The following is a 25,224-nucleotide window of genomic DNA, read 5'->3' as shown; positions in this document are numbered from 1 at the left end:
TGTATAGAGAACTGTCTCCAGAGGACCAGACTGTACAGACTACTGTAGGGGGTTTCCTGCTGATGTTGGACCTTGAGAAAACACATAGGGAATGAATGTAAATATAACATTTTTGTTTGGAAAAAAAACTACAGCGCACCTTTAATCAACAAATCCTTTAGTTTAAAAAAAATACATTAAAATAAGAAAGCAAAAATGTAAATAAAAATGATCCTGACTTATTTAAATTCTTAGTTTTTATCCAATTAAGAGCCTGAAATACTAAGATATTCAGTTTACTAACAAACATGACCAAGAAAAGCTGTAGATATTTACATTTCAAGGCTGGAATTGGGGAATTTTTGAAATTTTTGCATAAAAATGACACTAATAATGAATGAATTTGTCCCCCTAAAGCAACAGTGCAGCTCTTTTATGTCCTTTTAACTGATTTTGTCAGAAAACACATGCTGTTCCCACAGTGACTCATTGTGCAGTGCACCTTTCATCGCCAAATCATTCTGTTTATAAAAATATGTTGAAATAAAAGAATGAATGTGCACATTACAATGTTCCTGAGGTCAAATTATCTTCCATAAATGAACAGTTTGTTCCAACTAAGAGCCCAAAATACAAAAACATTGAGTTTACTATGAAACAAGACCAAGAACACCAGCAAATATTCACATTTCAATGTTGGAATCAGAGAATTTTTGCCATTTTTGCCTAAAAAAAAAAAAAAAAGACAATCTAATTATATAATGGTTGATTTAACACACAACATATATTCATTATAATGAAAGAATTTGTCTCCCTAAAGCAACAGTGCAGCTCTTTTATGTCCTTTTAACTGATTTTGTCTGTCTTTGTTCGTCCAGCTTAGTCTAAAACACTAAGATACTCACTTTACTACTGAGCATGACCCAAAAAAACATTAAATATTCCCATTGTAAGGTTTAAATCAGAGAGTTTTTGAACTTTTTATTTAAAAAATTACAGTTAACCCTATATTTGGTTGACTTAACACACAGCCGATGTTCATTATGATGAAGTTTGTCTCCCTAAAGCAGAGGTGTCAAACTCATTTTAGTTCAGGTTCCACATTCAACCCAGTTTCATCTCAGGTGGGCCAGACCAGTAAAATCATAACATAATAACTGATAAATAACGACAACTCCAATTTTTTCTGTTTTCTACAAAACATCATGAACAACCTGAAATTTCTGAAGAAAAATAAGTTCAATTTCAACAACATTATGCCTCAAGACAAAAACCAACAAAAACAAGACAAAATATTACAAAAATGGCACACAAACAACAAAAGTGAGAAGCAAAATGACAAAAATGAGACAAATGACACGAAAAAAACAAAAAAGAGACATAAAATTAGACAAAACAGTTACAAGGCAACAAAAAAAAAGACAAAACCGAGAAACAATACGACTAAAATGTGACACAAATGATAAAAGACAGACAAAAAAAGGACAAAAAAAAACATAAACAAGACAAAATATTAGAAAAATTAGACAAAATGACAAAAGAAACAATGAACAATCTAGTATTTTACTTTATGATCAAAACAACTTGTCATGGTCTGGAAATTATTTTAAATTTATAGTTTTACTAATTTCCAATCTGCAGTTAATGTCTTCTCTGTAATTTTTACACTTTGAGGGCCGGATTGGACCCTCTGGAGGGCCGCTGTTGGCCCACGGGCCGCATATTGGACACCCGTGCCCTAAAGCAACAGCGTGCTGTAAACTGATCTGGCAAGGCAGCAAAAACGAGCTATTCAGGCGATCTAGGCTTGATTGTTAAAATGAAAAGATCAACTACCACCAGTGCTACCCTTTAAACTGCAAAAGGCTGTTTTTGTTTTTCCTTCCTGCTGACCCCTGACTGCTGCTGCTGCTCCGGCCGCTTGAACTTGTCAGCGTTTAGGATGCTGAAGCGTTGAAAGAGTAGAAAGGGTCAAAATGCTGGACCTGCAAATACACCCACTGCCCACCAGCAGAGCTTTACTACCGCATTTCACATCAGTCGGTACGGAGCGTGCTAGCCGACAGCCCCCCAGAGCCGCCATACACCGCCCAAGTGCCATCGCAGCATTTTGCATGGCCGCGTTGTCACAATAACACGCACACACATATCATGAGACGTGACACATTTAGGCGCACGCGGGAACACAAACACACAAAGATGCATTGATATAATGAAAACTGGCAAATGTAGAACCTCGAGACTCCATTTAATCAAAGTGTGTTTGTTGGAAGAAAAAACAGAACTGGAGGGGACATGTAGACCAGATTCAGAAGCTCTGGTTTCCCCATAAAGATGATTTCTAGAGATATATAGCAAACAAGTACAATATTTTAACAGGTCAGCACTCTGTAAAATTAGCTCCGTCGATTCAGTGACAAATAAACAACCGGTTTCCACAGCCAACCCAACTCCTCTACCATCAGACACCCTAATTAATTCACATATATTTAACCCTCCTGTTGTCCTCATTTACGGGCACCAAAAAATATTGTTTCCTTGTCTGAAAAAAAAATCCAAAAATTCAGCAAAAAAAATCTCCAAATTTCTGAAAATTTGGGAAACCTTCAGGAAGAAAATTCCAATAATTCCTTACAAGTTTCCCTTAAAAGTTCGCCCAAATTTGGCAAGAAAATTCTTGTAAATATTTTCAAAAAATGAGTAAAAATCTTCCAAAAAAATCCTAAAAACATCCAAAGTGATTACATATATATCAGTAAAACTTCTGATATTTTCTTTAAGAACATTCACAAAAAAATCCACCAAAATCCAGTGAATTTCGCTGGATGTTGGTCGATTTTTTTGTGAATGTTCTTAAGAAACATTTTTAACATTTCTTTTTTTCCACCAAAGAATGTTCATAGATTTCCCAAAAATGTACAAAATGTGGACATCAGAAGTTTCACTGTGAAAATATATTTTTTCCCCACATTTTCAAACTTTAAAACGGGTCAATTTTGACCCGCAGGATGACATGAGGGTTAAGTTGGGGTGGTAAAACTAAATTATCCGGTGTCTAAAATGCTCTTCAGGTAAAATAGCAAACATGTTTTCCTCCTGCACCAGTCCCTTTGTCGGCTGTCATGAGGTGTTAACGGTTTCAGGGCATCGGTTACACAGCAGAGCGTTGGAGTGTGCCCCAGTTCAACAGAGTTAATGCTCCTTCCCCAATTAAAATGTGGAAATTATCTCAAGATCCTGCGACGGCTCTCCAGCAAACACTCATCGCCGTGGTAGGACCATTTCTAAACTCACAACAAGCATGTTAATATTCCGTTGGCTCAAACTTGTTTTTCGCCGTCACTACACAGAATAACGACCCGTGAACTCGCTCTGATGTATGCCTGTTATTAAATGTGGCCGAGTGGAAAACCAGCAGCCCGTCAATCACAGGAGAAACAGTCACTTTGGGGTCTTTAATTTGATCCAATTTTGCTGCAAAAAACAGAAATTATTTTCCATTGACTTCCTGTCCTTTGTGTTGTTTGTATAATTTCCATTTTTTGACTCTTCAGGTCCAGTAACTGCTGCTCGTTTTAGTAAATATACCAAAAAAATATATATATATATCAGTCTTGATTGGCTCACACAGCCTAATATGCCTTTATCGCATTTTAGAGGACATATTAAGGACTAACATCACTACTTACACCACATATATCTAGTTAAAATGACGATCTTTAGTGTAAAGTTGCATTCTGCATTAACAAAAGCTCAATCAGCTCACTAAATTATCAGCAAAATTATCAGTAAACATAATGTTACTTCCATTATTCGCAAACAACTCCAATATGGAATTAAATGTATATTTTTGTCATTAATATGATCTGGAATGTTGTCTGGAAAAATGTCTACTTTGACCAACTGTCCAAAACCAACAAAATGTTTTATTTAAAGTAACAAACCAAAGAGAAAAAATGAAAAATTCCTCAAATGTTGGCCATGTTTGCATAAAAATTGACGTGCACAACTAATCAATTATCAAAATAGCTGCTGATTAGTTGTGCTGATCAACTAAGTTAACTGAGTCATCACTTCAGCTCTATGTCAACGAATCTGCCAAATATTTGTAATTAATATTGCCAGAAATGCCAGAAAATGGTGAAAAATGGGTGAAAAACACCATTCAATGCCTCAAAATGATGTATTCAGTGTATGATTGTGTCCAAGCTGCAGATAAAAACCCAAAAAATAGCAGTAAAATTACTACAAATTAAAATTAGCATTATTTCCATTATTCACAATTAATTACTAAACCACCTGAATATAATGTATATTTTATCATTGATATTATCTGGAAAGTTGTCTGGAAGTTTCTTACATGAAGATCTAAAAATGTCCTTTAGTTTGACCAACAGTCCAAATCCTAAAGATATGTTTACAATAATACCACCACGAAAAACTGAAAATTTCCCCATTTGAGAAGCTGTAAAAAGGAAATGTTGGACATTTTTGCACAACTAATCATTTAGCTGCTGATTCATTGTGTTGATGAACTAATAAGGTAACCGAGTCATCATTTCAGCTCTACGTCAGCGAATCTGCCAATTATTTTTAATTGCCGTGGCTATGAAATGTCAGAAAATGGTGAAAAATACCAGTCAACACTCTCAAAATGTCAAAAACTCTAGATAAATTTGCAATAATATACGGCCAAAAACAAAAACAGGACATATTGGGCATTTTTACATAAAAACTGACCAACAACTAATCAGCTATCAAAAAAGCTGCTGATTCATTGTTGACCAACTAACAAGTTAGCTGAGTCATCATTTCAATTCTATGTCAGTGAATTTGACAATTATTTTTAACTGCTGAGCTTCTGAAATGTCAGAAAATGGTGAAAAACACCATTCAACACTTCAAAGTGAAGTATTCAGTTTTGATATTGTCCAATCTGCAGATAAAAAAACCCGAATTATCATGAAAATTATTACAAGTGATTACCAAACCACCCAAACACGTACTATATTTAATACCATGATAATAATAACACATTTGTAGTAATATACTACAAAGAAAATCTGAAAATTATCTCATTTGAGAATGTGTAATCATTTTTTTTCTGCAAAAAAAAAAAAAAAATGACTTGAACAAATAATCATCTACCAAAAAAGCTCAGTTGAGTTGATCAACTAAAAAGTTTACCAAATCGTCATTTTAGCGGAATCTGCTGATGTCAGTGAATGGCAAAAAAGCACCAGTGAACACCCCACAATGACATATTCGGTTTTGATTTTGTCCAATCTGCAGATTAGAACTCAAAAATATTCACTTTATGGTCCCCAAGGTGAAGAAAAACAGCAACTCTTCATGTTTAAGAAGCAGAAAAAAGCAGATTTTTTTAGCATGAAGGTTTCAAAAATGACCATTCACTCACCTCGTCTACGTTCTCGAACGCGTTGATGACGTCGTACGGCAGGCAGGACAGCAGGTCGATGACAAACCAGGTCTTCAGGTAGTTCATTCGGATCAGCTTGGGGTCTGAGATGACCTCGCCGGCGGGTCCGACGAACGTGGTGTGGAAGTTGAGAACGATGTCCACCAAGAAGATGACGTCCACGATGCTGTCGACCACCAGCCACTGCACATTGTTCTGCTTGGTCTTGAAGGAGACGTTGTAGGGGACCATGATGGCCGTGTAGAAGGTGAGGATGAGGATGACCCAGTCCCACGTCGTCTTGAAGAGGCAGTAGTGCAGGATGATGTGAGGAGGGGTTTTGGGGGTCTCCTGCTTGTACTGAGGTAGGATATCTGAGCCGAGCTGCAGAACCTGCAGGAAAAACACCAACAGAGGCAGATATATGATTGAGCACAGCAGGAGGACAAAAATGTGGCAACTTGGGGTTCAGTTTCATCATCCTGATGGGGAAGATTTCTCACAGTTTGTTCTCCAACTCACAGTATAATTTTTTTTAAATTAAATCTTCTCTCTATAAAGATGAGATATTTTAACCCTCGTGTCGTCCTGTGGGTCAAAATTGACCCGTTTTAAAGTTGGAAAATGTGGGAAAAAAATATATATTTTCACAGTGAAACTTCTGATGTCCACATTTTCAACATTTTTGGGAAATCTTTGAACATTTTTTGGTGGAAAAAAGAAATGTTAAAAATGTTTCATAAGAACATTCACATAAAAATCCACCAAAATCCAGCAAATTTCGCTGGATTTTGGTTGATTTTTTTTGTGAATGTTCTTAAAGAAAATATCAGAAGTTTTACTGATATATATGTAATCACTTTGGATGTTTTTAGGATTTTTTTGGAAGATTTTTACTCATTTTTTGAAAATATTTACAAGAATTTTCTTGCCAAATTTGGGTGAACTTTTAAGGGAAACTTGTAAGGAATTATTGGAATTTTCTTCCTGAAGGTTTCCCAAATTTTCAGAAATTTGGGGATTTTTTTTTGCTGAATTTTTGGATTTTTTTTCAGACAAGGAAACAATATTTTTTGGTGCCCGTAAATGAAGACAACAGGAGGGTTAAGCTTAATTTGAAATTCTCCTCTTTATGTGGGTTTAGACGATGCCATGAGTCGAACTGTGTATTTGTTTTTGTTTATTATCATTTGTCCATTTTTGAGTTGCATATAAATATGTATAAAATCGTGTAGTTTAAATCTTCTCTCCAAATGTTTACAGCACCTTAACTCTGTGAGGAAGAAGCCTCTCAAAGCAAAGAGACAGTTTCCAGACTTTAACATAGTCATGTCCTCTCAGCGCAGCACTGTTTAACTTGTTTCTAGCCAATAAAACCAGAAATAAACTCACATGAATAAGCCTTACCTCAGCCAGCCGGGAGTGCTTGTGGACATTCTCTCCTTTGTGAACTGTGGGCTGCAGCTGCTGCAAGACTCCTCTGCTGCTTGTTAGAGCTCGAGTCAGTCGAGCAAACTTTCCCCAGCCTGAGGATTATACACACAGTATGCACAATCTTTAACACGATGATGTTCAAGATGCTTCCTGGTACTGTAGAATTCCTGGGGCTACAGTGTGTTATCCCAGCTAGTAGAAGTAGTTTTAATTTCTTTTTTTTGTCAGCATTGAAGAATTACTCTGCGCTCGCTAATTAGGCTTATCAAACCTCGATTATCGCCAGGGCGTGCAGTGCAGCGGCTGCTTCAACAAGCCTCAGGTTTGTTTTTGGATAAAGTCACTATTTTTGGTTGATTTTAGCTGGAAAGTGTGCTCATGCACAGCTGGAAAACACCAACACAAGAAACATATCTTCAAATTCCCAGACGCAAATCGACCAGAAAGCTCTCATAAGCCAAAGAAGAATTTGTTTTACCTCCAACATACATCTATTTTTATTAATCATCCACACAGAATTAGAGACTGTTAACTTAACACTCCATTAAAACAGGATCAAAATCACGTGGCCTTTAAATTACCTGTAATACCTCACACACAGTTCAGCCACAGATTTAAGTTCCTTATGCAAGCAGCAGCTAACGTATCCAGCTTTACCCAACACTGACTCAGGTGACATTATCACGTCTAAGAATACCTCATATGATAGTTTATGATCCGTTATTCTTACGGTGGTTCGGCTTTGGAACCCAAAACTTTGTGTGGGCTATTTAGTGTGTTGGTTTGCTCTTATTGATGTTGTTTTTGGCCACAGCAGGCAGCTGTTTTCAGCACAAAAAAACATCCCTTAAAAGCACTTTACATCTCCTACCGAGCAGAAAACATTATACAAAGTCAGCCACTAGCTGGTGAACAGAGCTGAGCATTCAGAGTCACATATTTCACTCATGAGTTGGTCGAGACTAAAAACAGAGTGAATATTGGATTTATGTTCATCAGGTGGATAAAAACACATCTCCGAATGAATAACAACATTTCTGCATCTCTGCTGGATGTGCAAAGAGGGAACTGTTTGCTAACAATCAACAGGAGAATAAAAATGACAGCACAGCTGCAGCGCCAGAGACTACGAATGACTGAATGCTCCGCTGAACGTCACAGGAGGTCACCCCTCCCTGTGGCCTTCCAGTTATGCAATTCCCCCTGTTTCTGCTCAAGTTTGATCATTTTAAAACTTAAAGAATCTCGAGCAAAACAAATACAATTCCTCTGATTCGGATTATTATCTATATTGTGGCAATGTACCAGTGTTGTGTTTACAGAAAATACTAAAACAACACAGTTAAGGTTAAAGAGTGACTGTGCTGATGGTTAGAAAAACCTCCTGCCTACAACATATTAAAGCTGTAGTATAGCATTATAGTACTTCTAATTTGCTCCTGACTCCTGCTGCACCAATACTGTACAAGTGCAATTTAAACAAAATACTAAACACTGCCCGTCCTGACCTGTGTGGGCGTTTTTGTTCGACTCCACTCTGTTCAGGCAGCACAAACCCCGGCTTGTTATTGTTGCCTGCAGGCGATGATGCCTTCAGCAGAGAGCTACCTGTTGACGCTCCAGCCTCAACTGTAATCTCAGTTTCATGATAACTACGCATCCTGTTTGTGTCTCTGTTTGTGGCCGTTCCTCTTTCAATAATTCGCGTTCTATTTTGGCTGTCGTCAACAGTCATGCAGTCCAGTGAATCGTTGTAGCGCTGATCGCCATCAGGACGGCTGCGTATTTGACTGGCTGGGTACCTGTCAGAGCAGATGCACAATGCGTAAGGTCGGCTGGCGGACTAATTTTACCTCAGCCTCTGTGTGAAGAGCTGTAGATCACACGTGTCTGCAAATGCATTGTGAAAGTTTTAGCTGGATTTTACTGGGCCATTTGAAGCCAAAGCATGGATGTAAACTCATTTTTCCTGTTTTAATCGTTGTGAAGTGATCTGATAAGAGGGATGAAGTTGAAAAGATTAAATTTGTTGGCTCTAACCTTTGGAAGAATCGTCTTCGATGGGCTGTTTAAACGCTGTGATGTCGCTGAACGTGCACAGAAACAGGACCACTTTCTCCTGTTCGTTTCGAATGGGAGCAATCTTCACAAAAAACCAAACAGGCGTCCCTGAAAGCACAAAAAGAACAGCACATATTTAGCTGCATCGCCTGCTTATTTTTAAAGGAAGTGACTCACGGTGCACATACAGCAGAAATCCAGGTTGCGTAATGTAAACTGAAATGTTCTGGACTCTCAGAACTTGTATGTTTTCCTGCACAGGTGCCAGAAAAAGGAAAGTTCCACCTGCTAGAGGAGAAACACAGCACCACGTTTTACTGAGGAAGGCTTCTCTGGTCTGGCCCTCAACCAATTAGCACATTTCTACAGAGGTAGAAATGTTCTGGGCTGCCTTTGAACTCTGCTGTATGTTACACTGGCTCTGAATACATTTGCATGACAAGAGAGTGGAAGTTCACATTTCTCTCTTTTCCTCACATGTGGCGTCGCTACTTACTGTTCTTCTTGTACATCAGTATTTCAAACGAGTTCATCTCATAATTCTCGAACGTTAGCCGCACTTTCTCCGTCGTGTCCTTGTCTGTGAGCTCCCCATACATGAAGCTGGAAAACACAAAGGGAAATAACAATTTGAATATTTAATAGACGGCACTACGTCGGCCGAGCGCGCTCGTTCTTGCTCTTAAACAGCACCGAGCAAAGCTTGAAAGTGTGAATATTTTAATGCGTATTCCCTGGTTAGATTGTGTGATTTTGTTCTGTTTGTTCAGTCAGACGTTGCTTTGGCACCTTTTTATGTCACTGCACCAAAGCCTTGGCGATCATTTCCTTTAAAATCCAACTGAATCATTTCGAAGCATTCATGGGTTTCCTGAAGCTCTGAAACTCAGTGTAGTGGCTCAGACTGTTGCTATCCTGGCAGTGCTTTACTCAGTATAATTCAAAAATGAGGAAAGAGGTGGAGCATGAGGCGGGCCAAGGTCTCCACCCCATCATTAAAACCAGCCACATGCTTTATTATGCAGAACTTCAAGCTTTAATACAATTTAAATGAGTATTTAATGAGTATTAAAAAAATAGAGGCTACAAAATAGAGATCAGAGTCCTATTTTGTACCAGGCTGTAAACATGTTTATTTCTGCTGTGAAGTTGGTCGTTTTAACATGGAGGTCTATGAGGATTGACTCACATGTAAAGGCAGCCTCAAGTGGCCATTTAAGGAACTGCACTTCCATGTTTGCTTCACTTTCCTGCCTTGGAGGTTGCCGCTTGGTTTCACTTAAAATGTCCAGACCAGACCGATTATCGTGGCTGATATTTGGCATTTTTCCAACTATCTGAATATTTATTGACCGATAATTGATAAATCAAATTGGCCACTTCAGGTCTGATGCAGCCTCCTCTTTGTTTGTCGTCACTTTGTGGTCTCAGAAGTTTCTCTGAAGCAGAAAAAATTGAACAAGAAACAAATTGTGGCCAAAAACCACATAATTAGCTACTTTCACAGTAGCGAAGGCTTCGCTAATGGCTAACAGCTTGGATAGAAGGCAGCCACACATTAACCTGAAACAGAAAACAATCATTAAAAATGCTTTAAGATATGGACCTTAGAGGGAAATAAAGGTGATAGAGCAGAGAAAGATTAAGAAAATAGAGAACAGCAGTTAACTGCAGAAAAAAATGGATCAATCTCAGCCGATCCCACATAAACAGAGGAGTGTGTCCTAATTTAATCACTCCTATTTCCATTTCACATTTTCAGTTACAGTCACCCTTATTAATGAAGAAGAATGGTTATGAATGACAGCTTCCCTGCTATCACATGCTGGTAAAACATTACATTTCGTGGATATCGGTCCTGTAACGTAAAAAATGTAAAAATTATACCAATTTATCATCATTCTTCTCCCTACTTTCCTGTGTGCCTCTTCACTACCCTGTCAAAGCCAAAAATGGCCAAAAAACCTTTAAAAAAAAATAAATAAATAAATATATATATATATATATATATATATATATATATATATATATATATATATATATATATATATATATATATATATATATATAAAATAGGAGAAGTAGATTAAAATGTATTCAAATGTACCCCGAAAGCAAAGAAAAGAACAAAGGCAGCCTGGATTCTAATGGGATAAATGGATTCTAATGGGATAAATGCAAAATTATTTCCAACTAGAATTACTGCCTCACAGTTATTGGGCTCTCTTATGTCCTGCCTTGTTTTGTTTTGTATGTAGTGTTAAATCATAGCTGTGTTGTTTTAGTTTTATTCTGTATGTTTTCATTGTGATCAGTCTTTTTTTTTCTAATTGTCTTTTTAAGAAATGGGCAGAGACAAAAGATGGAAATGAGCTTTTGCTGACTCTGGCTTATTTACAGCTATTTTTCTGCTGATCTCTGAGCACCGTCGATGTGAAATAAATATGAAATTAAACCTCCACCAACCAGTCGTGTTGGATAAATTCTTCAGTTATGGTGACCTTCAACTGCCAAAATCTAATCAGTTCATCCTCCGGTCTGACTCAACGTTTCTGCTAAATGTACAGAAATTCCCTCCAGGTCTTCCAGGAGATATTGCGCTCATGAAAATAGGACAGACACACAACCCAAAAACATGACAACAACAAATTAAACCTGAAGGTGGGTCAAGCAAGCATGACCACTTAACCAGGCGGCACAGACATTCATCTCACTTTACTAGTTAGAGCCAAACTCAGCAGCAGTCTGTTCCAGCAGGATCTAAATATAACTCAGAGTTTGTTATGAAATACAAAAGGAAGGATAAATTTAATGAGACTACATTCTGACGCTGCAGAGACTCTCCAGACCAGCGCTTGATGTAACATCACTGATGACTCTTCTTGTCTTCTCTAAGCCGGGAGGAAAGTGATTTTCTTCAAAGAAATATCATTCATAACAATTTCGCAAATGACTTTATAGTCATGTGTGAGAATTCCCACAGGTTCGCCACCGCATGTTTACGGGCTCCAGTAAAGAGGAAATAAACATATACATAATTGAAGAGACACAGAAAGAGCAGTTAAGATGGAAATAACACCTTTGATCAGCACACATCTACAGCAAGACAGCTTTAGTTTTTAAGACTCCGGGGAAGCGAGCATACATTTTATGTTTGAGTCACCCTCAAAAACTGCAAACATCCGCTCTGTGTGAATGTTTCATGGCCTGCTATGAGGCTTGTGGAGATGTTTTTTTGACAGAAAATGAAAAAGCAGAAAGATCATGATGATTCAAAGGTATAGAAATGTCTGATGAGTAATGAAAACTGGCAGTGAAACCCGCTAATGAAAATTTTAAAATGGCACAAATAAAAAAATAAGCATTTTTTCTAAAATGTGCAAGACTGATGATGCATGCAAAAATGCTGAAAATACAGAGGTTGAAGTGCAATATGACAGTGATGGATATACAGAGTCAGTCAAAATAACATATACACATATACATAAATATTTAATTTGTATTAGCATTTCTATGCATATAGATACCTATTTCGAAGTTTGATCAGATTACGATAACACTGTGTACTGTTGTACGATGTTTTCCCAACAGACGTGCAGCAATCCCATTGGACTCTTTGGCCAGCGCCACCCAAGCAGTAGTTTGCCAGACACATAAATGTCTGGAAGCCAGTGGCCACCACTTTGAGCACCTCTTGTAATTGTAGCGGTCAAAGATAACTTGTATTAATCTCGTGATGTCTGAATAAATTTGGTATTGAAATATTTATGCAAGTTTTTCTTCTCCTAATGTATGTAAACATTATTTTGGCTGACTCTGGGTACATATTTTCAAGTAACAAACCTGTTTCTTACACTTTTAACCAGGTAATGCAAGTCTTACTTTGGACCCTTATGGAAATTGTAGGTTTTTGGACATAAAGTTGTGACTAATCTTTGGGAACGTTGCTGCAAATTTGGAGAAAAGCCAAATTTTCATATGCAAATTATGTTTGCAAACTGACAGTGGATTTCTGGTTTACTTTGTGGAAAACATGTCCAATACCTTAGCTTTAGCCTTGTTATTCTTCACAGGGTCAAGTGTCACCAAACCGACTCTGAGCAACAACCATTCATGCTCATATTTATGTCTGACCAATATAGAAACCCCATTTAAACTACCATGCATGTTTTCCAGCAGGCGAACAGCAGATTAGAAACCACAACCTTCCTGTGACAACCTCATTCAAAAAATTCAATCATGACATAATATCAAAAATACAATTTGCTGTGAACAACTAGTTTTCTATTAGTGGCTCTCACTGGCAAATTTTGTGGTAACATTTGCTGGAAAACCAATGTCTTCGCTGCAAATCTGCTGCAAACATTTTACGGCAATTAGCAATAAATACAGTTTCACCCGGTCTGCTCTTTAGAAAGGATGGTTCTCGCTTGCTTTGTGTTCCAGATTATAAAGTGTTAGCAAAAAGGTCTCGAGCACACCCAGGAGATTTTAGGGGTTTTTTTCCCTTCAAACACAAGACTTCACTTCATCAAGCAAACCTGAAAATAAACCTAAAACAAATCATCACACGCTTTCTTCAGTGTTTGTGTTGGCAAGCGTTCTGAAGCTTATGTTTAGGGACCCGAGGGTCCAAATCAGTAATAGCCGCAGTGCTGGCTGTGACAAACACCATCTCCCACAACAGATGAAATCTCCCACGGTTTTCAAATCTGGCAGCACCGACTGCTTCACTGTGATCCTATTAATATGGTGGTTACTGACTCGCTTATTACAGGCACAATAAACGCTAGTCCAGAAATAGTTCACATGAATAGGAATACTACTCATCTCAACAATCTTTTATTCTTCTTTGTGTTCTATTTTGGGAAGAAATCCCCAAGGGAAACTGTATATATGTCCACCATTACAGTCAGCGATGGGGAGGCAGTTTCTGCAGTTACAACCTGATTACATCACAGATTTGTGTCTCAGTTATCTGGTTTCTGGCTCTGCAGGAGGAAAAAATCCAATGGATTGCCTCTAACTACGGGAACATGTAACCAAGTGGTGTTCTCATTCACTTCAGCATATACAGGATACAAGAGAAGGGAGCACAACCCTATGCAATGTCACCCCAAATGTCAAATTATTCAAAATTGTATGACCTCTACTTCAAAATCGAACAGTAGGTTGACATTTAAAATTTAAATATAACAGTTTAGAAATAGTACTGTAAAAAATGCAGGCCCCTCTGTAGGAAAGTCAATACTGAGATTCATATACGAACACAGTGAACATCCACCTTTATTTTTAATGACAGACTCGATCTTCCTCGGTACGGAGGATACCAGGACACAAGTTTCTGGACAGATGTTCTGCCATTTTTCAGAGACTACTTTTTCAGCTGCTTTTGCTGGAAGGGTTCTGCTTCTCCACCTTTATCTTTAAAATACCCCAGAGGTGTTGTATTGGATTCCAGTCAAGCAGCATACTGAGCAGGTCATACTTTTCACTTTTTTGTACTTTAGAAACTTGTGTGATTTTGGCAGTGTGCTCTGGATCGGTATCATGCTGGAATATTCCTCTTCTGCCAAGCTTCTACACACTGGGAGTCATCTTGTCAGCCAGTATTTTAGTATATCCACGGGGGTTTATGGCACCATCCAGAAATGTCTTCTCCCCAACATTTTTTGCTCTCATGCAGCCCCACATCATCACACCCCACCTTTATGCTTCACTGTCAGGACTATGCATCCACTGAGGAGGTCCTGGCCACGTTCACACCAGACATGCTGGAAACCATCAGAGCTGAACAAGTTTAGCTCTAATCTGACCAAAGAATGTTCTCCCAGGAATCATCAGCCTTCTTTTCTTGTTCTTTTGCAAAGTTTAATGTTGCTGGTTCGTGGCAAAGAGTAACCGAGGGTTTGTCTTTTGACGTTGACCAATTAGGCTTGTCACAGAAACGTCGATTTCCAAACTCTGTGCCAAGTCTGAAACACTTGTCCATCTCTTTTCAGAGCTACACTGTGCAGACAGCTAACTGTCAATGACATTATTTTAGATCCCGCAGAGTTAGGCTTTTAGTCAGACAGCAGCATCAATCCGCCACTATTGGAAGTTATGGAAAATACAAATATTTGATAGTCAAAGCTGGAATCTTGATGATCCTTAACTTTTCATCTACCATCACACCGCACCTTCTAAACATCTGGATGGTAGCACTACTATTGAGAACATGTTGACATTAGTATTTAGTTCAAATCACCACTGTATTAGCATGCTGCAAATCTTTTTTAACCACAAGAAACCCCAATACTGCAGATAACCAAAAGGGCATCTCAGTATTTGATTAAAAAATAACGGCTAAAAAGTCTTAGCTGCACTGCTAATGCATTAAATCCTGCGCTCATCCTGATAAATAATAAAGAATCGTGGAAAGAGATCCATCCTAGAAATACTACACGTTTGTGGCATGTAGTGGCTATTTGCAGCATAATCTATCGGGTACTTTTCCCCTTCAAACAAAACAAACGTTCCACAGAAGGTATGAAACAACATCTGAAACATATCAGAGCATGGTAAAAAGCTGTGCACGCATAATTTCATTATCCTCATCAGTTTACAACATAAGCCTGCTCTGCCTGGTAGTAGGAGGTGAAAATACACAGAGACGTACACATTCGTACCACTGAAAATGGCTACTATTCAGACACAACTACAAAAGATAAAAGCAGACCAGCCCACTACAAACCTTCTATCATCGCATCCATAAGCTAAACATGGTAGCACTCTAATCTCCACACAGCTGCATTAAAAAGGACACGATTAAAACGAACCTTGTAAATAACTGCACCTTCATTCTTTAAGTAACGTAACCGCAGTGATTGTGGGATTACTTTAGCATTGCACTGCTAAGATGAATCTCAGAACTAGTTATTGAAATAATCTTGTATCTCTAATGCTGCAAAATATCAGTCAAAACAATCAAAATGTAAGTTAACAAAGTTTAGTGTTTAATATGTTCTTGAACGTGTATCCAGAAATAGAAATCTGTGAATATATTTCGACACAGCTCCTGTTGCCTACCTGCAGGTGCTGCTTTTCTGCATCACCTCGGCTCTGTGGTAACCAGACAGCTTGCAGAAACCATCGTTGCTGTAGACGATGGGCCAGTCCACTATCTGGGCGTTTCCCAGGACAAAGTTGGTATCTGTTTTAGAGGAAAACAGGAAATAAAAATGGCAAATAACTTGCGGGGTATTTCCTAAACAGAGAAATATGCAAATGCCACGACTACAGTTTGGTTAGGGAAAGGGTTAAGGCCTATCTGCATCTACCTGCAGCTGAAACATTTTAAGAAGAAACAGTTATTCAGAGAAAGACAGGATGCAGCTACAAATGTTTGAAATTAACTTTTAAACAGTTTGACTTTGAAAATTGTTATTGTAAGGCAAGTATTAGTGTTCAGAGACGTAAACACTTATATTGCAGTTCTCCTGAAGTTATTTTAATATGAGGTAGCAATCAATTATTTTTCAGTGATTATAATGTGAAGATGCAAACGTTTTCTTATTTAAAACCTGTGTTTACTCTCTAATTTTCCCACCATTGTTAAAAAGATGCTGCCTCTAAGAGCTAACAAACACTTTAAAGACTTTCATTAGTGGCCATGATGGTCTACGGCGCATTACACACTCCAAACAGGGCAAGCGCACACAAATACGAGTCAAATGCTTATTTGGGATTTTTTTGCAGTTGCTTGTTCGCAGTATAAAAAGAGCTTTTCAGTGTGCACTGCTTATGTGGAGTTTGTAACAAGCCTAGTTTGGCGTTTCAGTAAGTAGTCATGTTTGACATTCATTTACAGGTTGCATTTATTATTACAAATTATTCCTTATTGGGAAGTCCAGTCTACAAATATTAATATCCAATTTTAATGGACAACAGAGAGCACATTAAGTCTTATATGGCATATTTTACAGATTCAAATGTTAGCAAAGCCTCCAAGCGAAACTTATTTGTGGTCAAAATGTTAATAAACCTAAACAATCAGAGCCACATGTAAATATTAATGGCTTATTTTGCCTCCATCCTATTTTTTAAACCTGTCGGCGGTTATGTGATTAACATACTAGTGCCGTTGCTCTGTGTCATTACTTAAATTGAAGTCATAATACATTAAATTAAAGGATAACGGTGGTGTTTCCCATTTTCACAGCTGGCTTTTTGAACTACGAATGATTAGTTCAATATGCAAATGAATGTGCTGCGTTGTATTATCCCTGGGAAACTATTAAAGATTAAAGTAGACATGCAGAATGCTCTTTCAAATTCCTGACCAACTCATATTACAACATAAATGAATATAATTTGAACAAATTTTGCCTTTTATTTGTGAGTAATGAAACAGGTGGTGTAAAAATGTCATTTTATAAAATACCATAATTGTATTTTAAGAACAAATATAGAAAGACTTCACTAACAAATGTCACATGTTGCGATGTGGCATTCTATATAAAATCTACAAAAAAAAAACAACATGCATAACAGTGTACATGAATTAGTTTGTTTGACAGCTGGCAACCAGTATCATGAAATAAGAAAGCCAGGGTTAGAAAAGACAAGAGCATTTCAACCAATATTTCCATGATGTTTATACATTTTTTTTGTCTGAATTATTTTTGATACATTAGACGTAATAAGTTCAATTTGATCCATTAAATGCTGGCTAAAGGCAAAAAGGAATAGATGTAATGGATTAAAATGGGACAGGGGAAGCACTGAGAATTGGGAATAAAACCTCAAAAACTAAAAATAAGCACACCATCCTGCTATACACACACACAACAACAACGTGACGACACAGGGGTGAAAGAGCCGGAAAAGGAATTAAAACACAGACAGAATTTCATATACCGCATATGAACACACACAGGATAGCATTTCTTTGATCACATCAACATAAAACACACTGGAATGACAACTAAAAGCATGATTACACTGACAGAACATGGCGCACAAGACGTTCCATGCCAACGTGTTATTTTACAATGAGTACACGAATGTTAATCTTGTGAAAAAGGAAGCATAAAGTGCATGTGTTGACTGTGTTGCAGCAAATATTGCAGTTATATTTTTTCAAAATATCTGAAGTAGCTTTGTAAATTAACAGCATTTGGTATAGAACATTTCGTGGTACGTTACAAAGAGGATAGATACTGTAGAGAACACGAGCAGCACGCCAAATTAAACTTCATAGTACCTGTCTGTCTATGTGACAGTGTCCAAACTGAAATATTTGAAAAGAAAACAGGGTTAACAGATAACAGTGACAAACGGCAGACATGAAGAAGATGGATCGCGTCAAACCAAAAGAGACACAGCAGTGTTGCGCTAACCTCAGTGGCTGCTAAAGGCTAAAACATGACATCTTTAGAGCAGCGAATACCTGAAACATATGTTATTTAGGCAAATAACAGAAATAGATTTTTATTTTATAGTCATTAAAAGACACACATACATTTTTAGCCACTAAACAGCAGGAAAAATATGAACGGAAGCTAACAAATGCTAGCTAGCTAGCTAAACACCGCCTCATTTAATGTAGCATTAGCATACCATTACTTACACATCCAGCAGTCGTGTTTCTGGCCATTTGTTGTATCCACCACTAATATTCACTCCACATTTAGCTTAATTTTAGTCTATCAACTTCTGAGAAAAATATTCAGCTCTTTATGTGATAATATATTCAATTTTCTTCAGCTAACATCACTCACCAACTTCAGTTGTAGCAGGTTAGCTTCAGCATTACTCTTCTGGTTTGATTTCACGGCTCCATTTAATCAATATTCACTCCACATTTAGCTTTCTTTTTGTTTCTACCAATTTCTGAGACAAATATTCAGCTCTTTATGTGATAATATATTCAACTTTCTTCAGCAAACATCACTCACCAACTTCAGTTTTAGCAGGTCCGCTTTAGCATTAATCTTCTGGTTCAGTTTCACGGCTCCAATTAACCAATATTCACTCCACATTTAGCTTTCTTTTCATTTCTACCAACCTCTGAGACAAATATTCAGCTCTTTATGCGGCAATATTTTCTTTTTTTTTAAGCTAACATCACTTGCAAACTTCAGTTGTAGCAGGTTAGCTTTAGCATTAGTCTTCTGGTTCAATTTCACGGCTCCATTTCATCAATATTCACTCCATATTTAGCTTAACTTTAGTCTTTACCAACTTCTGAGACAAATATTCAGCTCTTTATGTGCAAATATATTCAGCTTTCTTCAGTTAACTCCACTCGCTAACTTCAGTTGTAGCAAGTTACCTTCAGCATTACTCTTCTGGTTCAGTTTCACGGCTCCATTTCATCAATATTCACTCCACATTTAGCTTAATAAGCCAATTCGGAATCTCGCCGCGCGCAAGGTATGCTGGTCCGGGTTAAAGGTCGGGATACCCCAGATCATAAACATGGCCGAGTGCGACGCAGATATTGATTACTTTGAGCGTTGTAAAGTCGATGCTTTAAAGGAATTTTGTAAGAAACGAGGATACAGTGTTATCGGGAAGCGAAAGAAAGAACTCGTGTCCCTTGCTTGGGCATTGTCATTTCAAAAGGCCCCAATAGTTTTAACAAAACAGCAGGAAAGGGAGGCTGTCAACCTTGATTATAAATCCCTGCTCGAGATCGATGTTGACGGGTGTTACCTGAGAATTCCAGATCCTTTAGAGCTCAGAGAAGGTTGGGAGAATGAGTCGACAGCAGCAAATAAATGGCCACCCTGCATGTACATAGATATCAATAATTATCTGATTAGCAAGGACGAGCAAAACTTGCTAACGAGACTTGCTAACGACTACAAAGTCGGTATGACGTTCTGGATCTTTTCTTTCAGTAGGAAATGTGACGAGTACATAAGGCGGGTCACATATACAGCGCGAGGTTTCTTTATTGCACTCGTGAATAGGGCAAAACTCTTCCGTCCACTTCTTTAGCCCACGGGTACCGTTGTGGCAGTCCCGCACTGAACAATGGGACCTGGCATATTGCCTTAAAAAGGCTTTAAGCAGTGTAAACACTTAATAGTCGCTACAAATAGCAGGTCGTTCCACTGCGATAGTTTGGCTTTGTCGAGCTTTGTTGATAACGTAATGTGGGATGAACTCTGACCCGGAAGCTATTGATGGATACACGCGCATGCGTACTGATAATTCCGATTTGGTTTATTGTAGTCTCTGCTAACTTCTGAGACAAAAATTCAGCTCTTTATGCGCCAATATTTTCTTTTTTTTTTTTAGCTAACATAGGTTGATAAATTCAGCTTTAGCAGATTAGCTTTAACAGTACTCTTCTGGTACTGCATTATTTAACCTTGTTTTAACCCAACGTGTAGCTATTTTTAGTGAAAAAGCTATAAAAACATACTCTACAAAACCTGCTCGGCCCAAAACAAGCAGTTAGCAGCTAGCTGGTGGACACAATGCCGCATTTAGCAGCTAAAAAGCCAGAATTTGATGATTGAGACCAAAACAGAGCTAAAAGACAGTAAATATTGGACAGCAAGTGGTTGGAAACACAACTAATGAATGATAATGTTGTTCTATAACCAGTGGATGTGTAGTTAAACCTCTTAACTCTTCTGGTTCAATTTCACGGCTCCATTTAACCAATATTCACTGCACATTTAAACACAAACATATTTATTTAACAAACTGGCCATATTTAATGCCGGTGTTGGAGAGTTCCTGGCATCATTTACTGACACATAGAACAGAGCCATCATTGATGTTGTTAATTTCCTGCAAGTTAAAACGTCTGCTGAGAAAAAGGTCGGTAACGGGTTTAAAAGTAGGTTACATAAAAGCTGCATGTATTTTTTCCCTCATAATTACAGAGTGCAACGTAGGTGGCAAACTACTGGACACGAGCAAGAAAATCAAAAAGTAAGCACTCCAATCTTGAACAGTCATCAGAATGTGCAGCGGAGCGGGTTATTTAACAATGAATGACTGCTAAAAGGAAGATTTCATTGTTTGCGAATGCCCACCCACCAATGGGTCTCAGTGGCATCCTGCAGATTACTGTCTCGGCTCTTTTGTTTCTAGCTTGGGAGAGATTTACTGCTTATTAATCCACGGAACGCCCAAGGTCATAAGAAAAACATATGCATGTCCTTTAGTTTTTTTAATAGGGTGGATTTTCTGTTTTGTTTTTTTTCTCATATATTATACATCAGAGGGATTCAGATATGGCACTGTAAAGGAAAAGCTCCTTCAGGAGGGAGGCAGTCACCGTTTCTGAACAAGCTGTTCCCTTTTTCTCACAGCACATTGTAATGTAGGTATGAGCAGCGAGGAGAGACACATGTTTGCTTAGCACTGATTAAAAACTACACAACTAACTTTGGCCATTCAAAAAAAACCTTGATTTTAGCTCAAGCCAGTTAGCCGACCCTCCCAAACGTCACTGCTGGTTTGGTTTCACAGTTAGCTTTCCATTATCAGAACTCGGCAGACTCCTATTAGATCTAGAAAATGCATAAAGGCCAAAGTATTACTGACACCAGAGTCCAAAAATAGCATCAAAGTTTGGTAATGTTCAATTTTCACACGTGGCTACTTATCTTCACATCAATTTTTTTGGAATAAATAGGAAGAGGAAAAATCCATATTTTAGTGACTCCTATTAATCTTTCCTACTGTAATGGAGAATATTTTTTGATCTATAGATGTCTGAAATGTACTTAAGCTGCGACTATTGATTAACTTTTGGTTATTTGATGAGTTGTTTCGTCTATAAAATGCCAAATCAGTGTTTCCCAATGTTTAGTTTTGTTCACAACCCAAAAACTGTGATAGAGGAGTAAAGAAACCACAAAATATTCACATCTATGAAGCTGGAAAATCAGAAAACGTAGGACTTTACTTCCTTAACAATTATTCAGACTGAACAATAGATTTTCAAAATTTAAAAAAACTAAATACAGCTCTAGCTTTTATCTGCGCTTTTCAAACTAATCGATAAACATGAAAATAATTTAATTTCAGTCAACTTCACTGTAATACCAAATCAAAATCCTCTCGTTATGTGATTAGAAATGCCTGTGCAGTTCAAAAAAATAGAAACAGGAAAGTATGCAGTGGCTTTAGAGTTTTGATTGGACAAATTAACCCCCGTTTCAACAGTTACTTAAGTTATTTAGGTAAATATTAGGCATTAAATGTTCTTTATAGAGCCAGAACCAAACTGATCTGGAGCTAAAAGATGAAACATGGTCAGAAGCATTCAGATTTTTGATCATATCTATGATAATTGTCTGAAATCTGCACTTCTCCATGATGTAGGACGCTGGTGCAATTAAACTGATCATGTAAAAATTGTAGAGACCAGAATGCGCACTGGATGTTTCAGTTCTCCATCATTCTTCAGCTGAGACTTCCAGGTCTTATGTAATCAATAGGGAATGGAATGATTGGAGTGACTTGCTGTCTTCTTCTCTCCACCTCACTGCAGGTACTCAGGATTTAAAAATCCAATCACTCTCAATCTTAACTAATTAAATTAATGAGACCCAGCCTGCAGGATTGCTGAGACTTCAAAAGTAAACGTTTAATCTTCCAGCAGCTCACTGAACTTTTCCATAAAGGTGAGGGTTCCTCCTCTAATTAGCCTGCTCCATTTTATTAATTTGGTTAATTAGTTGATTGGTTCGCGGCTGTTGGGCAATTAATGAGTTTCTCAGACAAGCTAGACTCCAGAATTCATGTTTAAATCTCGCTCCCGGTGCGCAAATGTTAAATCTTCAAGCTTACCGTTCGACCGTCTCACAATATTCTCCAGAAAAGTATTCTGAGGGGCCACAAGTCCCCTCCGACCCCCCGCCATCCTGCCGCCTCACTCAGTCGTCTGCAGGTGAATCTTTCCTCCTCAGCCTGCGGTTTGTCTTCATGCTGTCTCCGGCTCTGAGACGCTTCGTGCGTTTGTTGGACTGTCTGCTGCTCTCATTAGCCGCCTCCTCAGCCCGGTGCGCTGCTGGCGCCTCTTTACGCACCTCATCATCCAGGAGAGGAAAACAACGCAGCGTACAGGAGGGGCCGCGGCTCTGCTGCTCCACCAGCACCGCTGACAGGACCTGCAGCGCCACCTGCTGGAGAAAACTACGTGCGCATTCACAGTTCACACTGATTCTTGCCTCAAATCAACTTCATTGGTGGAACTAAAAGTGCACGGAGGGATTAACCTGCTGGATGGAGGCCAGAAGCGCACAGAGCCAACAGAGGCCAAGGGGCTGCTTTGATCACAGCTTTGAAGTGGCTGTGAACTTCTGACATTTAAAAGTTGATCAGATGACCACAAAGCGGCCGAGGTGACCGGAAAGAGACTGAAAATGACAACAAAAACATGCAAATCAACAACAGAAAGCAGCTAGTGACTGCAAAGATGCACAAAATGAGCAGAAAGCAAAAGAAAACAAATATTAAAAACACCAAAAACAGTCGGAAAGATGTTAAAATGTCCAGAATGAGATGCAATGAGACCACAAACGATTGAAACTATCTGAAAAACTATGCAAAAATAAACACAAATGACATCCACAAAGAGTAAAATATCCCAAAGACACAACTTCAAAGGCTGTTGCAACATACAAAATGACCATAAATGAACACAAACTGGTGCAAAACTGCTGTAAAGAAAGAAAGACAGGATAGAAAAAAATAAGAAAACATAACACTGAATCAGAGCAATTAAGAAGAGACCCTAAACAACTACAAAGACGGATAAAATTACCAAAACGAAACATAAAACAACTACAAAACACTCAAAATTACCACACAACTAAAAAAGAAGCGGAATAACCTCAAAAAGACAAACGCAAAAACCAACACAAAGACCACAATACGTGAGGACACAACTTCAAAGGACGCTACAAGATGCAAAATGACCACGAATGAACACAAACTGCTGCAAAGAAAGACAGAATGGTGGGGAAAAAAACTCAACACTGAAAGTCTGAACAGAAAAAGCCCAAGCGGCTTAGAAGAATTAGAAAGAGACTCTGAACATCTGAAAACAATCAAACTGCCAAGAAAAAGAGCAAAACAGAAGACAAAGAGGTGGAACCAACTAAAAAAATGACACAAAATGAATACAAATAGATGCAAAAACACACAAAACAACAGAAAAGAGACAAAAAAAAACAGAATGAGATGAGATGAAAACACACACAGAATTGCAAAGACAAAATGACTACAAAGACACAACCTCATGCCCAAATAGTGCAAAAATGCCACAAATAAACACAAATAAATGCAAAACCTTTTCAAATAAAGACAAAAAGAAAATAAAACACCACTAAGAGCCTCAAGACAATGACAACAAAAGCTGCAAAGCAACAAAAGAAATGAAATGAAACTTCAGAGACACAAAGAAATGACTGCAAAGACAAACAAGGAGACGCAAAAACACAGAGAACAATTAAAGAGAGATGTTACAGAGATGATCAGACAGAGACGACAAACAGTTAAATCCAACTACAGACACACAAACACACTAAACAACTACAAAAAGAGCAACAAGAGACTTGTAATCTATTCTTAAAGAAGAATAAGACAGTGAAACCACTAGAGGGAGATCACAAACCAACAAAGAACAGACTAAACAAGTATAAATAGACACCAATAAATACCACAAACAAACAAAACAGCTGCAATGAGGCACAAAAAGGTGTAAAATTATTGTAAAGAGAAACAGAACTGAAGAAAGAGATGCAATATGAACACAAATAGATTTAAAAAAAAAAAAACACTGCAAGGAAAGATATAAAGACTGCAGGAGGAAAAAGAATCACCACCAACAGGCTCCCTCCCAACAAATGAACACAAAACTACAAAGAGACACAGAATGACTGCAAAGACACAAAACTACCACTAAAAGATTGAGAAAGACACGCTAAACAATGACAGATGCACACTGTTGGAACAGACAAATAAAAGACACAAAATGAGCATAAATAGACACAAAAAAACCCCACAAACAATGAAAATTAACTGCAGGAAGACACAAAAAGCAGGAAAAAAACTGTGTAAAAAGAGATGCAAAATGACAAACAGATGGAAAATCACTGCAAAGAAAGACATAAAGACCGCAAAAATAGAAAAAAATGCTACTAAGAGCTTTAAGATTGTCACAAAAAAAACTTCAAGCAAAACAAAAGGTACACAGAACTGCAAAGAGATGCCAAAAGACTGCAAAAACTACCACTAAAAGATTGAGAACAATTGCAAAGAGATGCTAAACAACAACAGAGGTGTACAAAATGATGGAAAAAAGATGACAA

General features: G+C 37.9%; 1 protein-coding gene across 2 annotated transcripts in view; it reads right to left on the bottom strand.

The window, feature by feature from the left end:
* kcnh1a (potassium voltage-gated channel, subfamily H (eag-related), member 1a) overlaps positions 1–22,919 on the bottom strand; it is a 78,787-nt gene extending 55,868 nt beyond the window's left edge. The window contains exons 1-6 of one of the 2 annotated variants that reach the window (XM_035955936.2): positions 22,700–22,919; positions 15,965–16,088; positions 9,390–9,496; positions 8,873–9,001; positions 6,806–6,924; positions 5,399–5,791 (exon numbers count right to left, since the gene is read on the bottom strand). In XM_035955936.2, coding sequence (XP_035811829.2) covers positions 5,399–5,791; positions 6,806–6,924; positions 8,873–9,001; positions 9,390–9,496; positions 15,965–16,088; positions 22,700–22,772 — 945 coding nt within the window. In that variant the 5' untranslated portion in view covers positions 22,773–22,919. The remainder of the gene's footprint in view (positions 1–5,398; positions 5,792–6,805; positions 6,925–8,872; positions 9,002–9,389; positions 9,497–15,964; positions 16,089–22,699) is intronic. The other variant, XM_023287516.3, reaches the window with a different exon arrangement.
* Between the last annotated feature and the right edge of the window lie 2,305 nt (positions 22,920–25,224).

Source organism: Amphiprion ocellaris, chromosome 16 (assembly GCF_022539595.1).
Source record: "Amphiprion ocellaris isolate individual 3 ecotype Okinawa chromosome 16, ASM2253959v1, whole genome shotgun sequence".
Lineage (NCBI taxonomy): Eukaryota > Metazoa > Chordata > Actinopteri > Pomacentridae > Amphiprion > Amphiprion ocellaris.
The sequence above is the reverse complement of the archived record's forward strand: the minus strand, read 5'-3'. Positions and strand labels throughout refer to the sequence as shown.